This window comes from Gekko japonicus, unplaced genomic scaffold (genome assembly GCF_001447785.1).
Source record: "Gekko japonicus isolate JY-2015 unplaced genomic scaffold, Gekko_japonicus_V1.1 scaffold33, whole genome shotgun sequence".
In the NCBI taxonomy this organism is placed as follows: Eukaryota; Metazoa; Chordata; class Lepidosauria; order Squamata; family Gekkonidae; genus Gekko; species Gekko japonicus.
In genome coordinates, this window is record NW_015174272.1 from 604,286 (window position 1) to 625,680 (window position 21,395).

General features: G+C 40.9%; 1 protein-coding gene across 1 annotated transcript in view; it reads left to right on the forward strand.

Moving 5' to 3' along the window:
• The window catches only part of SMURF2 (SMAD specific E3 ubiquitin protein ligase 2), a 59,871-nt gene that overhangs the window by 30,005 nt on the left and 8,471 nt on the right, over nucleotides 1–21,395 (forward strand). Inside the window, exons 8-12 of the mRNA XM_015423642.1 lie at nucleotides 4,337–4,421; nucleotides 5,698–5,856; nucleotides 15,006–15,207; nucleotides 16,197–16,300; nucleotides 18,525–18,639. Coding sequence (XP_015279128.1) covers nucleotides 4,337–4,421; nucleotides 5,698–5,856; nucleotides 15,006–15,207; nucleotides 16,197–16,300; nucleotides 18,525–18,639 — 665 coding nt within the window. The remainder of the gene's footprint in view (nucleotides 1–4,336; nucleotides 4,422–5,697; nucleotides 5,857–15,005; nucleotides 15,208–16,196; nucleotides 16,301–18,524; nucleotides 18,640–21,395) is intronic.

A 21,395-nucleotide genomic window follows, 5' to 3' on the forward strand; every position in this document is an offset into this window, starting at 1 on the left:
CACTCTGTCAATTCAGTTGGAGCTGTGTTTTTCACAAAGACAAGGTAGTTCTGAGAACAGATTCCACTTTTTTGCCCAAAGGTCAATACTAAGTTTCACAGATCACAAGAGATTTGTTTGCCATCATTTTCTCCAAATTCAACCCATCTGGAGGAAAAAGTTTGGCATACACTGGATGTGAGGAGAGCGCTCAAATGCTATATTCTCAGAATGGCCTTTTTCAGATGGACAAAAGATATGTTTGTTAACATTTCTCCTCTTCACACAGGGAGAAAGATGTCTAACTCTGCCATAAGCAACACTATGAGGTCCTGCATTACTGTAGCCTACAGGAGTATGAAACGAGTTCCTGCAGGTATCACGGCCCACTCTCTTCGCAGTGCTGCAACGAATATGGCCTTTGCCAACAGGGCATCGGTGGAGGAAGTTTGCAGGGCTGCTACATGGTCTTCGTTATCCACATTCATCAGGCATTAGAAGATGTGTATGACTCTGCTGATGCAGCATTCGGATGGAGAGTACTGTAGTCTGTTCTAACTCTTGATGACGACCACCCTTCCAAAAATTAGGGACACTGCTCTGGGAGGTCCCACAAGATGTCCTCCACCTCAGAGGGAGAACGGCTATTGGTTACTCACCGTGAAGGGTCCTTCTCCTCTGAGGCTTGGAGGACATCTTGACCCTCCTGGGTCGTCATACTTCTCTTTCTATGTATATAATTCTACTCTCACTTGATCTTATAGAGTTCTATTTAAAAATAATAATAATAAGATTACTTGAGAGAGGGGTCTCACTTTCTCTTCCTGTTCCAATGTTTGTGATTTGGCTATACTCTTGTTGTTGATGTTCAAGTTCTCTTTTTTACAGTGGTTAAGTTAGTGTATTGTTTTTGGAGCACCAGAATTGAGCCTAGGGTGACTCCCACTACAGGAAACAGGAAGTAATTGATGGATGGGAATCACCCACAAGATGTCCTCCAAGCCTCAGAGGAGAAGGACCCTTCACGGTGAGTAACCAATGGTCGTTCTCTCTGCTGCCTCTGAGAGGTTTGTTCACAGAAGCTCCATTCTTTTTCTCACCAGCTGTCACTACTGATAAACCTACCTCATCAACCTAAAGAGCCTATAGCCTACAGAATGGCAATTACTGTATTCTGATGCCAAAAGTCATGATTTCAACCTGCCATCATAATCCAAAGATTACAGGGGTTAATGACCTACACCACCTGAGTGGTGCTGCATGCAAGGCTACATATGCACCCACTCCAATTGTGGTTTGTCAGAACCTTCAACACCCCCACCCCACCACCAGTTCAAAAAACTGAACATCCCAAGGCCAATGGTACAGTCCCTACAATGGTGAATTCTAACAGACAACTTCTTTGCAGGGTTCTTTGCCCCTCCCTACCACAAACTGTCTTAACTACAGATGCCTTGTTTTCAGGCTCAGGTGTACACATAGGGAGAGTCTCTGGGACGTGTTCTGCTCAAGAGATGCACATTGCACATAAATGCACAGGAACTCAAAGTAGTGTACAATGGTCTATTGGCCTAACATAAACATATCTCTGGCAAAAGTATACAAATAACCACAATCTTACAACCATGTACTACATAAACAGACAGGGTGGTACCTCTTCCCAGTTGTTATGCCATATATTCACCCTAATCCACCCAACAAAGCTTCCATTCAAGCCATTCATATAGCAGGAGTCAACTGACTAGCAGACTTCCTCAGTCGCATCCCACTAGCACCTCATGAATGGGAGCTCAATTGGGTTTTTCTAACCCTGATTTTCCACTTCTGGGGAATACCCATAATAGATCAATTTCTACCAGTCAGAACAAGAAATGCAAATCCTTCTGCTCCTTAGGTGCATGTGAACCACACTCCATGGGAGGCAGATTTCACATCCATTGGACAGGGAGCCTGCTATACTGCTTCTCCCCCGTTACCACTGATTCCCAAGGTCTTCTACAAAATGAGACAAGAACGTACACCTGCTATCCTGATAGGTTCCTTCTGGCCCAAACAATCATGGTTCCCAATGCTACAGCCATGTTTCACAGCTATTACATTCCACTCCCACAGGAGGACAACCTGCTGCTCCAGGGTCCCTTGCTCCACCCAAACTTTGTCAGTTTACACTTAACATTGTGGCTCATTCAATAATCAACAGGCGGTTTTCTGAGCCTTTCAGAGAGGTTCTGCTTAATGCCAGAAAACCTTCTACCTGTTGCTTATATTCAGCCAAGTAGAAGTGATTTGGTAGATGGGCCACAATAGATGGGCCACAGAACAGGGCAGTCCACTCCCTGATAGAAAAGGTTTCTGAGTACCTCCTAAATCTAGTCAGAGGAGGCGTTCCATTTGAATTCACTTAGCCACTATAGAAGAAGAAGACGAAGAGGAGGAGGAGATTGGATTTATATCCCGCCCTTCACTACCCAAAGGTGTCTCAGAGCGGCTTACAAACTCCTTTCCCTTCCCCTCCCCACAACAGACACCCTGTGAGGTAGGTGGGGCTGAGAGAACTCTGACACAAACTGCTCTTTTTCAAGGACAGCTGTGCCAGAGCTTGTGACTGACCCAAGGTCACATCAGCAGGTGCAAGTGGAGGAGTGAGGAATCAAACCCGGTTCTCCCAGAGTCCGCGCACTTAACCACTACACCAAACTGGCATGTTTTCCTGTTCAGGTTGATCAGAAGTCCCTATTTGCCAAAGAGAAATAAAAATATCTCATCAAAGATCTACTGAACAAAGTTCCTCCAGTGTTTATATTGTGCTTTTAAACTTATTGTATTGTTGAAAGATGATGTGACCCGCCCTGAGCCCGTTTTCAGGATGGGCGGGATACAAATACGAAAAACAAAAAAACAAAAAATGACCCTGGTCCCCCAGTGGAGCCTCTCACTGGTGCTCTCTCAACTTATGGGCAAACCATTCAAGCTGATTGCCTCTTGCCACATTCGCATGCTAACTATGCAAACCATTTTTCTAGTGGCAATAACATCAGCCAGATGTGTCAGTGAACTACAGTTACTGAGAAATGCAAACACCCCTTTCTGAAAATATTTGATACTAAATAGTTGTTCACAACTTTAAGCAGTTCCTACCCAAGGTAACATCCAGGTTCCATTTAACCAAGGTATCACCCTGCCAGTATTATATCCTCAGTCACACAATGAAAGAGAACAAGCCCTACATTCCTGAGACATTAGAAGGGCTCTCCTCTTCTGTTTAAATAGAACAGAATTCTTTTGAAAGGGTGACAACTTATTCATTGCTTCAGTAGGTTCCAGCGGGGGCAAGAAACTGTCAGCCCAATCCATCTCAAGATGGATAGTCACATGTATAAGACTATTTTATAAACTGGCACAAGTTGACTGCCTGCTGCAGATCCATGGCCATTTTACCTGGGCACAGTCCATAGCAGCAGCTTTTTTGCCATGATTTGTGTGTTGCCTCCATTTGCAAGGCTGCAGTGTGGTCATCCTCCTGCACCTTTGCAAGACACTATGTGATGGATGTGGATGCCACAAGAGATGTGGCAGTGAGAAGAGTGGTCCTACAATCTCTGTTCAACTGAGAGCTTAAACCTGCCTTCCTGAGATGGGTAAATCAGCTCGCTCATCTCCCATATGGGACCATGACAGGTACCACGACAATGCAAAAAGGGTTGCACTTACCTGTAATTGTTGTTCATTGGGTGGTCACCTGTGCAGTCACACAACCCTCCCTCCTGCCCTTCTATGAGCACTTAACTCAATCTGGTAACCTTTACCTCACTCCAGTGGCAGCAGAGAGGCACAGAGTAGAGCATTCTGCCCCCTCTGTATCATTCAGGAAAAGGCTGCAAACAGCATGGAGAAAGGGGGGGTTGAGCTTCAAAAATTCTCTCTGCAGTAGGTCTGCATGTATGCAGTACCCATTTGTGGCTGCATAGGTGACCACTCAATGAACAACAGTTACAGGTAAGTACAACCCTATTTTCCCGTTTTACTTCTGCCATGTTAAAGGCTTTGGTCATATAACCATTTAATTGTTTTTATTGTATTGTGTGTGTTAAAGTAGTTGAAAAATATGTTCTGTAAAAAGCTGGATAATCCATATTAATTTAAACTTTAGTCCAAGCGCAGAGGTCTAAATAACTCTTTTAGATAACATTAAAGGGTTGGACAAACCTGTAGAGCACAAGAGCTCAACAGATAGTCTTTCACTTCTGTGGTGCTTTAGTTTTTAATATACAAACAAGTTATATGGGATTTTTGTTGTTTTTTCTTCAGTATCTTTTCAGTGTTCTTACTTGTTTTCATGGTATTTCTTGATGAACAGAGCAAAGAACAACTCAACAAGGGCAGGTGTATTTCTTACATACTCAGACTGGTGTGAGCACATGGCATGATCCACGAGTACCTAGGTAAGAGAATAATTTAAGCAGAACTTCTTTACAGTTTGCATATTAATATTCTGCATTCCAATCTTAAAGAACAGCAGCTTGTGGCCTGTTGGCAGGACTGTGTGCATTTTGTGATTTGGTGCAAGTGCAGAATTTGGTAACAAATTCAGCATCTTTGCTGGGGTTTTTTAAAAAAGCAAGTTTGCAGTCCCTTTAGCTTTGGACCGAAATGCATGTAGAATCCAAGTAGATTATACACAGGATATTGACTTTGCCCATATTTTCATTACAGTCCCTTGTACAGTTTTTTGGGCCCCTCCATGACCAGCAAAGTTTTAAACAAAACAAACTGTGCAAATGTGTATTTTTTCTGCAGGTTTCAGAATTCTGCTTGGCCTAGAATTCTAGTTTCCTTGTTCATAGAATTTCAATACTTGTTGAGTTCAAAATGTACATAGCATTGTCTGTTGGCTAAAAGACTGATTGTAAAATAATATATATTTCTTAATATGCGAATGGAGAATTATTTCAGTGCATTAGACTCTCCTAATGTATTCTGTTCCTGTGCAAAGTTATTTTGTTACTGGATGTGGTAGCAAAATAATGGAAGTGTGTGTGTTTTCAGTATAGTACAAAAATATTTTAGTCATACAATGCTGAGCTCATCAAAGTCTAGCAAGAGTTACCATTTTCAATTACTTTATTTCCTTACAAAGATCCATTACTTTCTGGCAATGTGTTCCTGTGGCAACATAAGCTTTTCTTTGTGATAGTGGATTTTTATTGCATCTAGTGGCTAGTCTTCACAAATCACTAAAAATTGTTTGTTCTGTTACTTTGATAAATCTTCACAGACAATAGAAATATTTACAAATGTGGTTTTGTTGAACTTTTTTAAAAAATCCAAAAATTCTTAAAAGATTTGTGCTATCTTTTAAGAATGTTTGTCAAAACTGTGGCTAATGTATAACTTTGCTGGGCAAGATAAGCAAAGAATTTTATTTCTGTTTTAAATCTATAGTATAGTAATTACTGATAAAGTTATTTTGTAAAAGGAAAAAAAGTGCAGTATATGATAACAGTTTTTCCAAGGCATGTGCAGTGGGGTGATTTTGTGTGTGTGCTTTACTTTTCCTTCCGTGTGCTTGTTCTTGGGAGTAGAGATTCCAGCTGAACAGATCATGTTTCTGAAACAATACATACTCTCAGCCTTCATGGAATTGTTATGTTACATTTACACTTGTTTGGCTCAGAGGCCAAATGCTGAGGTAGTTTCATTTTATGTTTGTTTTTGCAGGGATCTTAGCAACATCAATTGCGAAGAGCTTGGTCCTTTGCCACCTGGATGGGAGATACGAAATACAGCAACAGGCAGAGTTTATTTTGTAGATCATAACAACAGAACAACGCAGTTCACAGATCCACGGCTATCGGCTAACTTGCACCTTGTTCTAAAGTAAGTTCATGATGTCACTTGCACTGTGCTGATTAACATTTAGAGCAAAAAAGTTGTTCTCTGAGGATGCACAGTAGAGCGACTCTTCCTCCTTGTGTTATGTAACTCCTTTCTGGTTAACTTTGAATTTTTAAAATCTATTAACATTGGAGATAAAAGTACTACAGTGTTACGGAGTAAAGATCTGAAACACAAAACCTACATACAAAAATATTAGGATGAAACAGTGCAGCAGCATAATGGCATGTTATTGTTTTAAGCCAAAACATAATAAATGCTTATAAATACTGTAAAAGCTCAATGCTGAGCTGCTTCCATGAAGATGATTTTTTGTGTAGGTCTTCTTGCTGCTGCAGATTCAGAGCCATGTACAGAGACATCCACAAAAGTTTTACCTTCACTTTCCTGGCCCCAGTCCTCTGTGACTGCCATTTCCCCCCTTCCACTAGAAGTTTTTTCCAGTGTTATTTTTAAAGTTAGTAATAGCTGTAACATTATGATGGGATCCCCAGTCTTTTTGAGCCCACGGGCACCTTTGCAATTCTGACACAGCATATGGGGCACAGCCACAAAATGGCTACTCTAGGAAGTTCAGTGACACAGTAAAGACCATTGTGTTGTGGTGACAGGTGATGCCAAAGCAATGTTTTTAAAAATCTACAAAGCCAATCAGATCTCCAGTGGCCAGTCAGACGTCATGCTGGGCAAAAGCCCCACCTGGGCCCACCCACTTGGCAGGCACCATGAAAGATGTCCTTGGGTTCCATGCTGTCTGTGGGCACCACATTGGGGACCTCTGCATTAGAATAGTGTATGGTGCAACAATGTAATAGTTCCAAGTTGTGTTTTTTTCAAAAAGTCAGTCTCTTGCATTTTTGGTTGCAAAGGCATAAGGAGAACTGTGCAGCCAGTATCCTTCCCTTTAACGAGTACACTGTTGCAGTAGGTCATTATAATATTAAAGCAATATAACTATTACCGATTTTTAAAAAATGGAGAAGGGAAGTGGTGACTGCTTGGACTGAGATGAGGATAATGGCATTGATGTCTGTAGGATCTGAATAACATGCACCTTCTGTTGTAGACAACATCCAAAGTTGCTTTGGCTACAGTCTTTCCAAAAAGGTTGTATCAAATCAGGTTTGGGAAATATCGCATGGGGAAAACACGGAAATAGGATGAATAAAAGATGATGTCATGTGGATGTTCCCCAAATACAGCACTGTGAATGAAGGAAACTGTTCGGGAACCTGTGGATAGGAAGGTCACATACAGCCTCTGAAGTTGTATCTCAACGGCTGTGAGAGCATCCCCTACAATTGGGCCACATCTGTACCGACAATGAGATATGCTAAAGTTAGATTGGAGAGAACTGTACTGCAGTATCCTGCTTACCTTACAGTGGTGCTTTTTGGAATACAGACAAAGTAAAATTTAACTATGCACAAAATGCAGATGTACAAAATATAATATATAATTTAGTAATACAATAACGAGTGCTAAAATATCATTTAAAAACAACACTCCTATGTTTAAGCATATATGTACCTTATAAGAAGGTAGATTGTTTAGGTGAGGCTTTCTGTGTGTGGATTTCTCTCCCCTCTTCCTCCCCCCCAGGCTTGCCATCCTCCCCCCTGCACACCGTATGTATGTACCTTGTCCCAATATAAAGACAAAAGTAAATAAATACAGGTTAAAAGGTACATAATGTCTCCATATGCAAAAATCAATACCAAATATGTTTCTGCAATAAGCCTTCCTCAATAGTATAATTCAGACTGGAGGAGGAGGAGGAGGAGAGGAGATTGGATTTATACCCCGCCCTTCACTACCCAAAGGTGTCTCAGAGCGGCTTACAAACTCTTTTCCCATGAGACGGCCTTCTGCTTTTGTCATAGAAGCTAAAGGTTAGAATAGAATAGGTTGAGGCTGCCAGTGCTGTATATTTAATTAAACGTATTTGTGCAGGGATGCAGAAACCTACTATTCCACCATGCAGACTATCAAAAATGTTTGAAGCAGCCCTGACTAGGATAGTCCAGGCAAGTCAGCTCTCGGAAGCTAAGCAGGGCCAACCCAGGCAAGTACTTGGAAGAGCGACCTCTAAAGAATACCAGGGTCGGGATGCAGAGTCATGTAGTATCTAGCCACCTCTCTGAAATGTCCTAGCCTCACTTTGGTCACCAGAAGTCACCATGACTTCCAGGCTCACAAGTGCATACGTGCACAAACACAATACTCCCCCCCAAATGGAAAAATTGTTTGAAACATAGCAATAATAAGTGCTTCTAAATATTATCAATGTAATAGTCTGAAAGGAGTGTGTGTTGTTAGCTATTAACGAAAGGAGGTGTCATCTTAATTATATATTCTTTTTTTCCTGGTTTTTTTTTGGGGGGGTGAGTAGTGTGTGTGTGTGTGTGTGTGTGTGTCTGCCTGAAAGTCTTGGTTGACTTCTGGCGACCCCTAGTGGGGCTTGGACATTTCAGAGAGGTGGCTTGATATTGTCTGTCTCTGTGTCCCAGCCCTGGTATTCCTTTGAGGTCTCCCTTCCAAGTACTTGCCAGGGTCGGCCCTGCTTAGCTTCCAAGATCAGACAAGATTGGCCTTGCCTGGGCTATCCTGGTCAGGTGCATCTGAATTATACAGAGCTGCATTTTCACAAGATGCCTCAGCCGAAAATTTAAAAGCACACATACATAGCCACACGTCTTTTACCATATTTACAAAATATGGATGGTAGATTGGTGGTAGGATTCTGGAAGAGGAGTCTTCTCAGGGAAAAGCTGTGGCAGGTAGAATGGTAAAATCCAATTTTCATGCTGTCCAGGAGAGACAGCTTGGTACAGCTTCTTGTGCCATCCTCTGAAATGTAATCAGATTGCTTTATAAAGCTCCTGAATTCTTACATCTTTCTTTGTATGTTGGCTGGAAAGCCGATAAATATACCTGTTGTATTTGTGTAGTGTGCAGTTGTCTACTAGGAGAGAGTTTAATTTTAAAAGTGTTCTCTGTATCACAATAAACAGTTGTAGTGGTTTTTAAACTGCTTTTTGGTTTTTCTAGCAATACGTAGTTTTTGTCTAGGACGTCAGGAACACCCTCAAATTGGGGTTATTTATTTTATTTATTTATTTATTGCATTTATACCCCGTCCTCCCAGCCATGGCCGGCTCAGGGCGGCTTGCAACAGCATAAAAACAACAATAAATTGTATAATGATCATAAAACCATATGACAATTACAACATTAAAAGGTGCTAACAATAATAATCCAAATACCATTAAACAGGTAATAGTTTAGCATTACATTTGGGATGGGATGGTTTCTTACAAGGGGGTGGAAAACTCTCTTGTTGAAGCTCAAAACTAATTCCATAGGTTATTTTTTGAGGTGTGTGTGTGGGGGTAGACAAAGCAGTCAAAACTGGTTGACATCTGTAGGGTAAGCCAGCGGTCAGTGTGAATGTTAGTGTCCCACTGCTACCACCAATTTATGTGATGCCCCTTGTCCACTCACACAGAGTGCCTACCACCTCTGTTATTCAGGTTAGGACATCGCACTTGCTACCTTTCTTGTCTCTTTTAAAATCTATAGAGTCATGACCGTCTCACACCGAGGGTCCTCTCTCTCACTCCCAGAGACATCCACAGACAGGGTAGCCCTCACTCACACAGAGCTGCCATCATTCATTCATATCCTATAATATGTATATGGACGGAGATATTAAATTGTACTGTGTGCACTTCTTCCACTTAGATATGCAGCTCACAGGGTTACTCAAACAAGAAAGGTTTTATTTATAAGAACAAAACACTGAAGAAAGTAAAGTCTAAGAAACAACGTTTCTCTTCTGTTGAAGCTTTGAACAGAGGTCCTATACCTACAACTGAGATCCTTTAGCTACAAATTTAATATTTTCAGGCTGTTTGAAGCTTTGCTTCTGTACAGTTCCCCTCAGTCAGAAAACCCCTTTTCACGTCAGCCCTTAAGCTGTCAGCTTCCCTTTCTGCTACTAACCCCTAACTGCTGTTTCTTAACTGTTGTTTTCAAGGCTCCTTTTCTCAACATTCTATCAGCTCTTATTGGCTGCTCTTAGGGAGAGGCTGAACCTAGCCTGTCTGCCACAACTTAGTTTTGGTCTAGGAAGTCTGTTTCTATGTAGAGTTCAAAAATAACTCAAAATTTGGATTATCTTTCAATAGGAAAATGTTATCACTCTTTCAGGCTCTGAAATTATGCAGCCTTTTTGCACTTGTGCTATAATGGTTTGCTTCAGTTTTTTTGTTTGTACATCTCTCTTTCATTACAAATGGTCTTCAGAAAATCAGCCAACCAGTGTCACCAATAAAGTCTACAGTCTGATAAATTTTCTTATTCTTCTTTATTGTACCCGACAGGATATATATTTATTTACATTATTTATAGTTTGTCTTTATCACTGGGACTCAAGGCAGATTACACAGTGTTAGTCAACACAAGCAACAAGATGGGGCGTTCAGTAAACAATGTAATAGAACTAGTATTGTAGAACCAGCCAGAAATCTAAAACACATCTGAAGCAAAGCTTAAGTATTAACATGACACGTTAAATGATGCAAAATTACATAGTATGATCCTACTTACAGCAAGCTATGTACAGCCGTCCCTAATAATTTATTCCAAGTAACATTCTGTTGCCTGTGTAGAAAAGTCCTCTTGAATAATACAGTTTTGTGTAGTTTGCAGAAAGCCAGGAGAGTGGGAGGCTTCCTGACCTCCTCAGGCAGGCCATTCCATAAAGTGAGTGCCACAACAGAGAAAGCATGTGTATGGGCAGGAAAAATAACCACTAAAGGGTATATGGAAGAAGACTGGAGAACATTTACAATTTGCATCCTTGAGCACCAAGAACCAATCTTCATTTAAGATCCTATTTTTAGACTTTTTACAGCTTACTTTCTGATTTCTGTTCCTTGCAGCCTTCAGTTGCTCTATTGGAACGGAAAGTCTTTTATCTAAATTCCTACTCCAGGTCTAGATAGTCATCTGAAATTAACAACTGAAACAAAGCAAGAGCTATTGACAGCTTGAAGAGGGAAAACTGAACTTTGATGACAGATTGATAAACAATGGTAGATAGATTTGGAAGCCCCAGCTCTAATTGCAGAGTGGAGGAGGAGATACGTTGTGGAATACCCAACTGGTTTCTAAAGAATTTTTCTTGAAGAAAATCAAGACATTCTATATGACCAGTATGCCACACAGGAGCAGCATATCTGATGACCGAATGTATAATTGCTCTATAAAGAGTCATGAGTGCTGGTACAAATCACTCTCCTTTTCAATAAAAGAATATTTTAAAGAAAATGAAGGAGGCGTTTACCTCCTGTATTAACATATGGATATGCAGATCCCAAGAGAGATTTTGTAAGAACATAACCCCAAGGTACATGGAATTTCTTACTACCTCAATTGAGTTTCCCTGCAAGGATAAAGAACGCATCCTTTTAGATTCAGGTTTAGAGAAATTTACTACCTTTGTTTTATCAAAGTTTATTTCTAAATATTCTTTAATGCAAAAATCATAAAACTTGTTCAATATTTTCACTAAACCTGAAAGTGTACAGGCTAATAAAACTAGATTGTCTGCATATGCTGAATAAACTACAGCCTGACCACTTAGCTGAGGAGAACAGGATCTGTAATCCTGGCTAGGGAGAAAAGCATTAGCATATAAATTAAGTAAATGCAGGGCCAACATGCAGCTCTGGCTAGCACTTCTTCTTACCCTGATTGGTTTCGAGAGGGTGGAGCTACCTGGTATATGAATCTGAAGAATATTTTCTGACTATAGATTCTTAATAAGGAATACCCCAGGTATATTTTTTGCTCGGGTAAATCCAACTAGACACCCCTATTCTAGAACTTCATCACTTGTTACCTCAAATTGACTCCGTTCTTCAGACTCCCTTTCTGAAAATAGTGGCTATGGCATGGGTATGTTGGTAGTACAATTTGTTCTTACCAATAAAGAACTTCTGGAGACAGACCTTTTTCAATGAAGCAGAACAATCTTTTATTGAATTTAATACTCTTGCAAGAGGTTGCACAGCTCAAAAGAACTGAACACACCCTAGATTCACATAATCAGCCTAGTTATACTCATCACCGACGAGGTGTGGAAAATAAGAAAAGCCCTGCTTTGGCCACCATTGGTTGGCAACCAAAACGTACATTCTCCAATCACGACCGCGTAACTATACCTCGTGTGTTATGCCCATAATTATTATTTTCCTTTTTCTTAAAGATTACACCCCCCCTTGACCTTTACTCAAGATTTATTTTCTAACAGTCTGTCACAAGCTTCTGTCTGGAGTGACTGTTTTCACTTCCGTCATCTGGCCCCTCTGTCAATCAGGACCTTCAAAACCGCAAGATGTTCTATCTTCGGGTGTCTGTAGCCATCACTTTCACAATATTCTCATTTGTCTAAAATACTTCCTTATTTTTCCTGCATGGTTGGCAAAGGCAAATAAGTGAGAGCAAACATGATTATATGTGAGCAAGCTATAGAATATATTTCATTTAGCCATATTGATTATTTTCATAAAGTAAAAGCTTTAGGTACTTCTAGCTATTTATTAATAACATTGCAGAGCCCTTGCTGTCCCACAATACTTCCGCTTTTTAGCTAACAGTCAACTATCCCTTTGAGGCAGCCCCAGACTTTGTCTGGTTATGGTTCCTCTTTCTTATAGCAAACTTGTTTAGTTTCATAATAAGCATTAATCAATTGATTTCAAGCAATATATTTCTAATGCAATATAAGGCAAACATCCAAGATTTTTCTTTGTCAGAAGTCCTTATTTTTTTCATTTCTTACAGGTACAAATTTTCCACAGTGAACACAGGCGCAAAAATTTCATTGAGCTTTCCTTCCATCTCCCCATCTTCCTTTAGCAATCCTTTTATCCCTTGGTCATCCTAAGGCCCAGTGTCTTCTCTGTCTGGTTTCCTGCTCTGGATATATTTAAAGAAATGTTTATTTATTGTCATTGTTCTGTGTATGTGGGACTGCATGTGCGCAGGCCTGCTGCTTGGGAGAACTTTAAAGCTTATTTTAGCCTTGCACCGGAGTGGGGGAGCCCCTCTCCTCTGTAGTGTTCCAGCAGCCATTTTCCTGCTCAAACTGTCACGTGTACCAGAGGAGGAGCTCCTCCTTCCCTCAGTTCTATCTTCACCACTGCTTGATGAAGATCAAAGCTTTTTCTCTGCAAGCTTTCCTCTATTTGATCAACGTTGTTTGCTTTCCAAGACCCCAACATGTCTCAGAAAGCTTTATTTATGAAGTGTTTGTCATGTGGGATGAAAATGACCCGCACTGACAATCATGCTTTATGTTCGACGTGCCTCGGTGAAGGGCACAACGTGGCAGCCTGCAAAATATGCCAGCAATTTACTCCAGCCTTTTGTCAGTTTTCATGGAATTTTTATAGTTCTGAGCATGCATAGAATAATTTTGCAGGATATCCAAGGAGGGAAGGGAAGACATTCGGTGGAAGATTTTGACTTTGTGCCCGTGGCTGGAGAGAAAAGACTAAGGACTACACGAAGATAGGGAAGGGAGGAGGAAGGGAAGGGAAGGGGAGGAAAAATTGTAAGACGCTAAATAACATGGAATGTAAAAGCAATGGATAAAACAAAAAATAATTTATTAAAAAATAATAATTTTGCAAGGGTTGTAGAATAATCAGAATCACGCAGTTTCAAACTTTGCAGTTTGTTTAACACATGATCCCCATGGTGACTTTGTAGCAAGACATCATCTGCAAGATCCTGTGGGAACTCTAAAGTGATGCAGGGGGGAAATTCATGTTGGGACTGCAGGGCAGGTGGAGGATTCCAGTCTCCCCCCAGGGCTGTTACCCTGACTCACAACAACCACGGGTGGCTTTATTTGGCCTATTGCACCCTGTACATGCAAGCATTCATTACACGTGCAGCCCCCCAACAGGGCAAATTGATGCCTCCCCAGGTCATTTTGTGTCAGAAAAATATCATGGGGGTAGGCTGGAGTCCCCCCCCCATGCTGTGGTCTTGGGCCAGACTGGGTCCCTGCAGGTATTAGAACTGAGTTCCTGTGGGGAACCCGCAGCTGCAGTATGGCTACAAGTGCCTATGGCAATCACATGTTAAATGCAACATGTAGTTTGGGTCTTAGTGTGGTAGATTTTGTAGTGTGGTGGTGTTGTGTACCTCTTTACAAAATGTTACACATTGACTTTCTTATACAGAGAATACATACTTTTTTCTGGGCATTGTGGCTATTCTTGAGGCTTATCTTTAGGTATTGGTCTCACTGGATTATGTTCTAGTAGAGATGACTCGTATATAGGTTTAAACAATATGCAGTGTAACAAGGATGTAACTTTAAAATACTAGCTCTTCCGTCAGTCTTGATCAAAACTGCACTGAGTACTTTTTTGTGCAAGAACTTTTCAGTCTGTTCTCTCAGAGCTGTGGGGAGATATTCATGGGAAATGGCAGAAGCTGTAACCAAAAAGAATTGTGTGTAACTGCCGGCAATGTGAATATATAGAACAAACTGGGAATTGTTAGCCCAGAAAAAAAATTCGCTTTAAGAAATGTTTGAGAATAGCTAGTAAAAATGCTCATTTATCTGTGCCAGTTGGTTACATGCAAGTTCCATACATTCCTGTGGTCCAGACTACTCCAGGTACAAGGGACACCATCCTTGCCAAACTGCCTGTGCAAACATTTTTGTAAGCTAATTCTTCAACCAAGTCATTTCAAACAGAATGCAGTATCCAGTTTTGGATGAGTGATGTTGTGTTCTGGCATAACCCTGAATATTAACATGAAAGATGATAAAACATGGACAATTAATGTCATTGTAAATCTGTAATCTGTTTAATTGAGAAAAAATTAAGCTAGCTGAAAATTATCAAGACAGACAGAAGCATGTGGTTTAAGTTTCTGTGAAGTTTTTTTTTTTTTTTTTTTTGGTGGCAGAGGACTTGGTAACTATAGTAACTGGTATTTCTATTTGCCTCAGGTTTTGGTACAAGTGCATATTAATCTTATGTAAAAGGGAAAACAACTGTAAAACTTGAATTACTCAAAGCAGCTGTGCCTCTTTTCAGCCGTCAGAACCAACTCAAAGATCAACAGCAGCAGGAAGTGGTGTCATTGTGCCAGCTTCCAGATGAGGCAGAATGCTTGACTGTGCCAAGGTACAAGCGTGACCTTGTACAGAAGCTCAAGATTCTAAGGCAAGAGCTATCCCAGCAGCAGCCCCAAGCTGGACATTGTCGTATTGAAGTCTCCAGGGAGGAAATATTTGAGGTAACTCAAGACTGTCATTTTTGTAGATCTTACATGGAGGGGAGAAGGAAGGGGATCAGACTAGTTGGATCCTTATGTTGGAATATAGAGGAAAGAGGGCTGCATAGAAATTTGAGAGACAATACATTTAGAGATGCAGCTGTATGTGACAATTAGAATTAGTATTTGTATATGTGTGATATTTTAATAATTTTTAAATATTGTCAGCTGCCTTGAGTTCCGCATGGGAGAAAGGCAGCTAATAAATGTGATAAGTAAATAGAATAAATATATGCTCTTAACACATTATGATTCCTTGAGGATTTTAATGAACTGTCCCCTTCTGTTTGCTGCCTGAAAAGGGGAAGTGTGTCCCCCAATTTTTGTGGATTCCCCCAGCCAGCTGAGGCCCACTATGCTCTTGCAGGCACTCCATGGACCCAGAGGGACACCCTACAGAGGGGCACAGTAGTAAGGAGAAAGTAAAAATGCTTTCTTTGGCAAGCAGAATTCCTCCCGTCGTTCTCTGGATTTCGTTGCCCATCAGGTTGGACAAGGATGGGTCTTGCTCTATAGGGATAGTGGATGCCATGGTAGTCCAGTAGAAACTCACCATACACTGTATCTGCCATAATATCTTTTGTTTATAGAGGGCTTCTCTTTGGTTCATATATCTCTCAGATAAGCTCTTCATATTCACTGACAAGAAAACATGTTATTTATGAAAGCTATAGTGTCTTAATGTCAGAGTCATCTTTGGCATTGCCATCCTAACCTGTTTCACGGGGTTGTTGTGAAGATAAAATGGAGGAGAATAATGTAAGCTGCTTTGGTTCCCCATTGGGGAGAAAGGCGGGGTATGAATGAAGTAAAATAAACAAAAAAAACCCTAATCAGAGCTGCACATCTGTTGTACTGGTTTGGATAGTCCAGTTACTGAGGTCTTGAGTGGAGGAAGCACTAGTATAAGGAGTATGACAGTACTCATGAATGAGTATGTGTGATTCCAGGAATCTTACAGGCAAGTCATGAAGATGAGGCCTAAAGACCTATGGAAGAGATTAATGATAAAATTTCGTGGGGAAGAAGGTCTCGATTACGGAGGAGTTGCCAGGTAAACAGTGTCTTAGCTCTGTCTCTTGAACAAATTGATAATGACCTAGAGTAGCCAGCTCTTGAAATCAAAAATCCTTGCACTTGGAGTGGGGGAATCCTATAACAGTGGAGCCCAGTGCAAAAATTGTCTTTACCCAACATGTACGGCATGAAATGTGAAGGCAGTGTTGTCCCTTTCTTGTCTGACAGCTAGCCTACCAGCAATAGAATAATACAATTTTTCCTGGGTAGCTGGCAACATTAGCTGAATTTGATGTGTAAAAACTTAGCCTTTTATTTTGTTGTTGTTTTTAATAGCAGAATGTATGCACTAACAAAGTCCATCTTTTAGAAAGTGTATTCTTATAAGCTCTTAGGCTGCTTGCACATATAAGTTTTGCTCTGTATCTCTCCCCTCAAAAAAAACAACAACCCTGCAGTGGTATTTTTTACAAGGAGACTTCCGTTTCTGGGTTTTCTCCTGAATCACCATGTGTTTTCCAAAATGTGGTTCAATGCAGTTTTCCAGAAAGATTGTACTCAAAGTGGGTTTGTGATCCATGTGGATGGGAGGCTCACATTACCTCACATCTGCGGCCTACATTCACCACCCCTTACAGGCCTTTTCAGCTTAAGGAAGGTAGTAAATACATCATTACAGTATCATTACAATCATTCCTGACGCACAGACATTTTCTTTATTGTCTTGAGCCAGGGAAGTAAATCTCAGCAGCATTGTCATGTTCTATGAACTGGTGTCAATATTCACCCACTGGAAAGAGTGTATCTTGCACTTGAAAATGCATGCTGTTAAAATAATTGTCCCTCAGTGTATTTCAGCATACTGTCATTTTAATTATTTAGTGTAGCAATTTGAATTTACTGAATGTTGCCTGACTGCTGTAAACAGAGATACATATGTACTGAACTACAGTATAAAGTCAGTGCCAAAGTAGACTAAGGGCCATTTCATGTGTCACAGGGTGTCCTTATATGACTTCCACGAGTCAGTGCTTGCAACTTAATTCCTAGGCACACATCGGCTGGACTGGAAGAGCAGGAGATGGGGAGAGTGGGTATAAGCCTTCCTCCTGTGCCATTTCCCCGAAATAGCCCTGAGAAGTGGCTCTCTGTCCAGCTGGGGAAACTGGCACTCATTGAGGGGGGTAAATAACTGTTCACCCAGGGCCATTTCAGGTTGGGAAGGCTTTAAGCCTCCTGCTTCCTGTGCAGCGTGGTGCCAGTCCAAACCAGGCCTGTTATATGCCTGGGAATTAATTTCCAAGCACAGAATTCCCAGATCACACCTGTCGATTGGCTATATGGGGGCGGGGGGAGGACCACAAGGATTTGCCTTTCATTCCTTAACTAAATTTTGTAACCTTGAACAAACTTCGCTAGCAAATCAATATATCTCTGACAATATAAAATTTAGTAAAATGTAGAGTTACCAGTATTCTCACTGTTCTAATAATAAACTCTCTACTGAACTTTCAGATGATTTCCCCTGTTGAATACATACAAATCGGTCATTTTATGTATCTTCCATCCTAAACAGAGTTACATCCTTTTAAACTCATTTACTTTAATTGACTTAGAAGAGTGTAACTGCTTAGGAGGGCAATGTAAATCTTTCACACACATTTAATACATATACAAGTTAAAAGGCACCATTTTTGATTTGCTACTGATGAATCTGTGAGATAATACTTGGATTATGCTTTAGACAATTGCTGGTTCTGATTTTACTTTCTCTACCACATATTTGCTGCTTTTTCTTGTTCTGTGGAAGAGACCTGTAGCTGTTTAAAACCCTAATCCTGTTCCCTGCAAATCTTGTTTGTCTCCCATTTCCAAGGCATTTCCCATGCATTTTCAGGCCTGATCTTTGAAGCAGCATTTACAGGATGTTGGTTTTTGCATGCAGTACAAAATTTTGCATATCTGTACAATACAGTTAGAGAAAACACACTGTTCTTGTCACAGATACCACATGGGGTGACTAAAGACATAATGTAAGACAGCAAGATGCCTTTTTGAAATAAACAGAGCAGAAATATTTATGCTTAAGGCTTTATGCTTACATTTTGTATGCATTCCTGATTAAAAGGACTCATTCGTGATTAAAAATTAAGTACTCATGCTTGATTAAAAATAGACATGTAGTGTTAAAAACAAGTATTTCTGTGTATTTTAATTTAGAAATGTTTGAGATTATTGTTAAATATCACTACTTTATTCAGGGAATGGCTGTATTTGCTGTCCCATGAAATGCTGAATCCATACTATGGGCTGTTTCAGTATTCACGTGATGACATCTATACACTACAGATAAATCCAGATTCTGCTGTTAATCCGGTATGTAGGAGCACGGATGTTCTTTCTGGCTAGCAAGTCCTTTTTTGATCCTTTAATGATGTAAAATCTGAATTTCTTCATTGATTCTCTGTTTTCTAATTTGTACTGATAGAACCTAAATACCACATTTCTCCCTTTGGTCTTGGAATATCTAAAAGGGAGACTGAATGCAAATTGTTGGATCAAGTGCTGGATATAGGATATTCTTCAAATGACCTCATGTTCTTGTTCAGCTAAGAGAAATTCATCTTGAGAAATTTTATCATCAACATCCATTAGGAACTTCTTGTAGCCAGTTTTCCTCCTATAGGGTTCATTGTGCTCGTTGGCCATAGGTCTCTCTAAACAAGTGTGGGAGCCTTCCCATCTTTTTCTTGGTACTGGTGATTGGGAAGTTTCTACTTTGCATAGCATGTATAAGTTGATGGAAAGAGAGCTGATGAAGGATGGGAAGAAGCCCCAAGTTGAATAAGCATCTGAATTTTTTGGTTGTAGGGAGCAGGGACCTGAGTAATGGTGGCATCCAACCTATGTGCTGGATAGATTAAAAGGAGGAAAGTGAACCAATGGCTATTCCCCTGAACCATCTTGGAGATTCTTCATGTATTCCAATTAGAGAGCTTATTTGGGTTCTTGAAGTTTAATCATTCCCATTGTTATAGGTGCCCTGTAGATCCTGAATCCCTATTCCATGTCAACTCACCATTAGCAGTAATACCACTATGGGAACATCATATCAAATCTTCTTAGGCTTTCTATGAGGAAAGCAAGAACTATATGTAGGGACCTTCCTTACAGATATATACTGTGGGAATGGACCAAAAGCTGTTCTCTTCAGTTATCCTCTTTTCTTCCTTCCACCCCTTCAGTAAGCCTTTTTTTTTGGCTGACCCCATAGTGTGATATCAAAGTGACTGGTCAGAGGCATTTCCCCCCAGACCATACTACCTCTGCAGTCTCAGCTCACTGCTTCATCTATATATGTCAACCACAACTGGGTCTCTGCCATATGGCATAAATGATCCTTATTGTTGTGCAAGGTAGTGTGGTAATGTATAGATTGGAGGAGTGTTTTGCTTTGTGTTTAGAAATGTACAAGTCGGGAACCTGCAAGGACTTGTGTAAGGCACCTCATTTCTCCCGTATCCCCTTTCCCACAGTATTTTTATTCATTTATTAAATTTAATGCTGCATCTTGTTGCCAGGTGATCTCGAGATGGCTAATAACAGTTAAAACATTAACAAGTCTCAGTTTAAAACTATAATCCAAATAAAACTAGAAAGCAGCCCACATAAACCAAACCCAACCAACTAAAAGCCAAGTGGGAGAGCTCTGCTTTCCAGGCCCTGCAGAACTTAGGTAAGTCCTGCAGGGCTCATGTTATCATCTGATAGCTGGTTCCACCAGGACGGGGCCACCACAAAGAAGGCCCTTGTCCTGGTGGATGCCAGGTGAATGTCCTGGGGGCCAGGCACCACAAGCAGGTTGTGAGTAGAAGAATGCAAGTTTCGGAGGGGGTGGCGACATGTCAAAAGAGGCAGTCCACCAGGTCTGAAGGTCCCTGACATTTTAGAGCTTTAATGGTAATCATCAGCACCTTGAATTTGATCTGGAACTCAATCGGCAGCCAGTGCAGTTGTTTCAAACCAGGATAGTTATAATCTCTCCAAGGAGAGCTCATCAGCAATCTTGCCGCTGCATTCTGGGTTGCCTGTAGTTTCCAGAGCACCTTCAAGGGTAACCTTACATAGAGCACATTACAGTAGCCTATGCAGGAGGTGACTGTGGCATGAATCTCCATGGCTAGGTCAGAATGACATAGAGACAGGTGGTGGGCTTGGAGCAAATAGAAGAATGCTGACCTCGCCACTGCTGACATACCCCGTAGGTTATACTGGAGCCAAATAAATTCAGGTTTCCCAATCATTTCCTGATACTGGGATACAGGAATATCAGGAAATACCAATATTTTGGGGGTTCAATATACCTGAACCTGAAAGATACCGAAGTTTTTTTGCACACACTTATTTATATCCCACCTTCCTCCACAATGGGGACACAAAGCAGCTTATCTCATTCTCCTCTCCACTTGATCCTCACAACAACCCTGTGAGGTAAATTAGACTGAGTTGTCAGTGAGCTTTCAGTGTAGAGCGGGATTTGAACCTGGGTCTCTCAGATCATAATCTGAAACTCTAGCCACACTGACCTTTGTGAGATGGCTGCTGTTGAGCAGCACAAGCAGCCAAGCATGTGTAAGTCATGCAGGTGGGTTGGCATCAAGTCACCCGTGGCTGCTGTCAGGCTTGGCCCTCATGAGTCCTCCTCCAAAGCCCAAACACCTCTGGAAAGGCCCTGCCCCCTCCCCCTGCCTATTAGTGACAGAAACTTAGCCTTGAAAACTGGCAATACTGTTGTGGTTGCCTATCAGTGGCCGCAAAGGATATCCGTTTCTTAAAGCTGCAGGCACTCCTTTTATCACTGGGGAAGAGTTAACCCTACCATTGTATTTTTCTTTTAAGATTTCACATTTTTTCTGCAAACCTCAGGTGTCTTTTGTAGAAAGACTTGTCTTTTCGCGGCTACACTCTGGGTATAAGTATCCATAGATTTGCCCATGTTGAGAATTAGATATATTAATATCACTCACTCTGTAAACTGTTTCAGTACGATGAAGAGGGCCAGGTCTTGTTGCTATGCTTTAAAGTATGGGAGCCAGGAAAACACATGAAGAAACCGATATCATTTGCAGTGC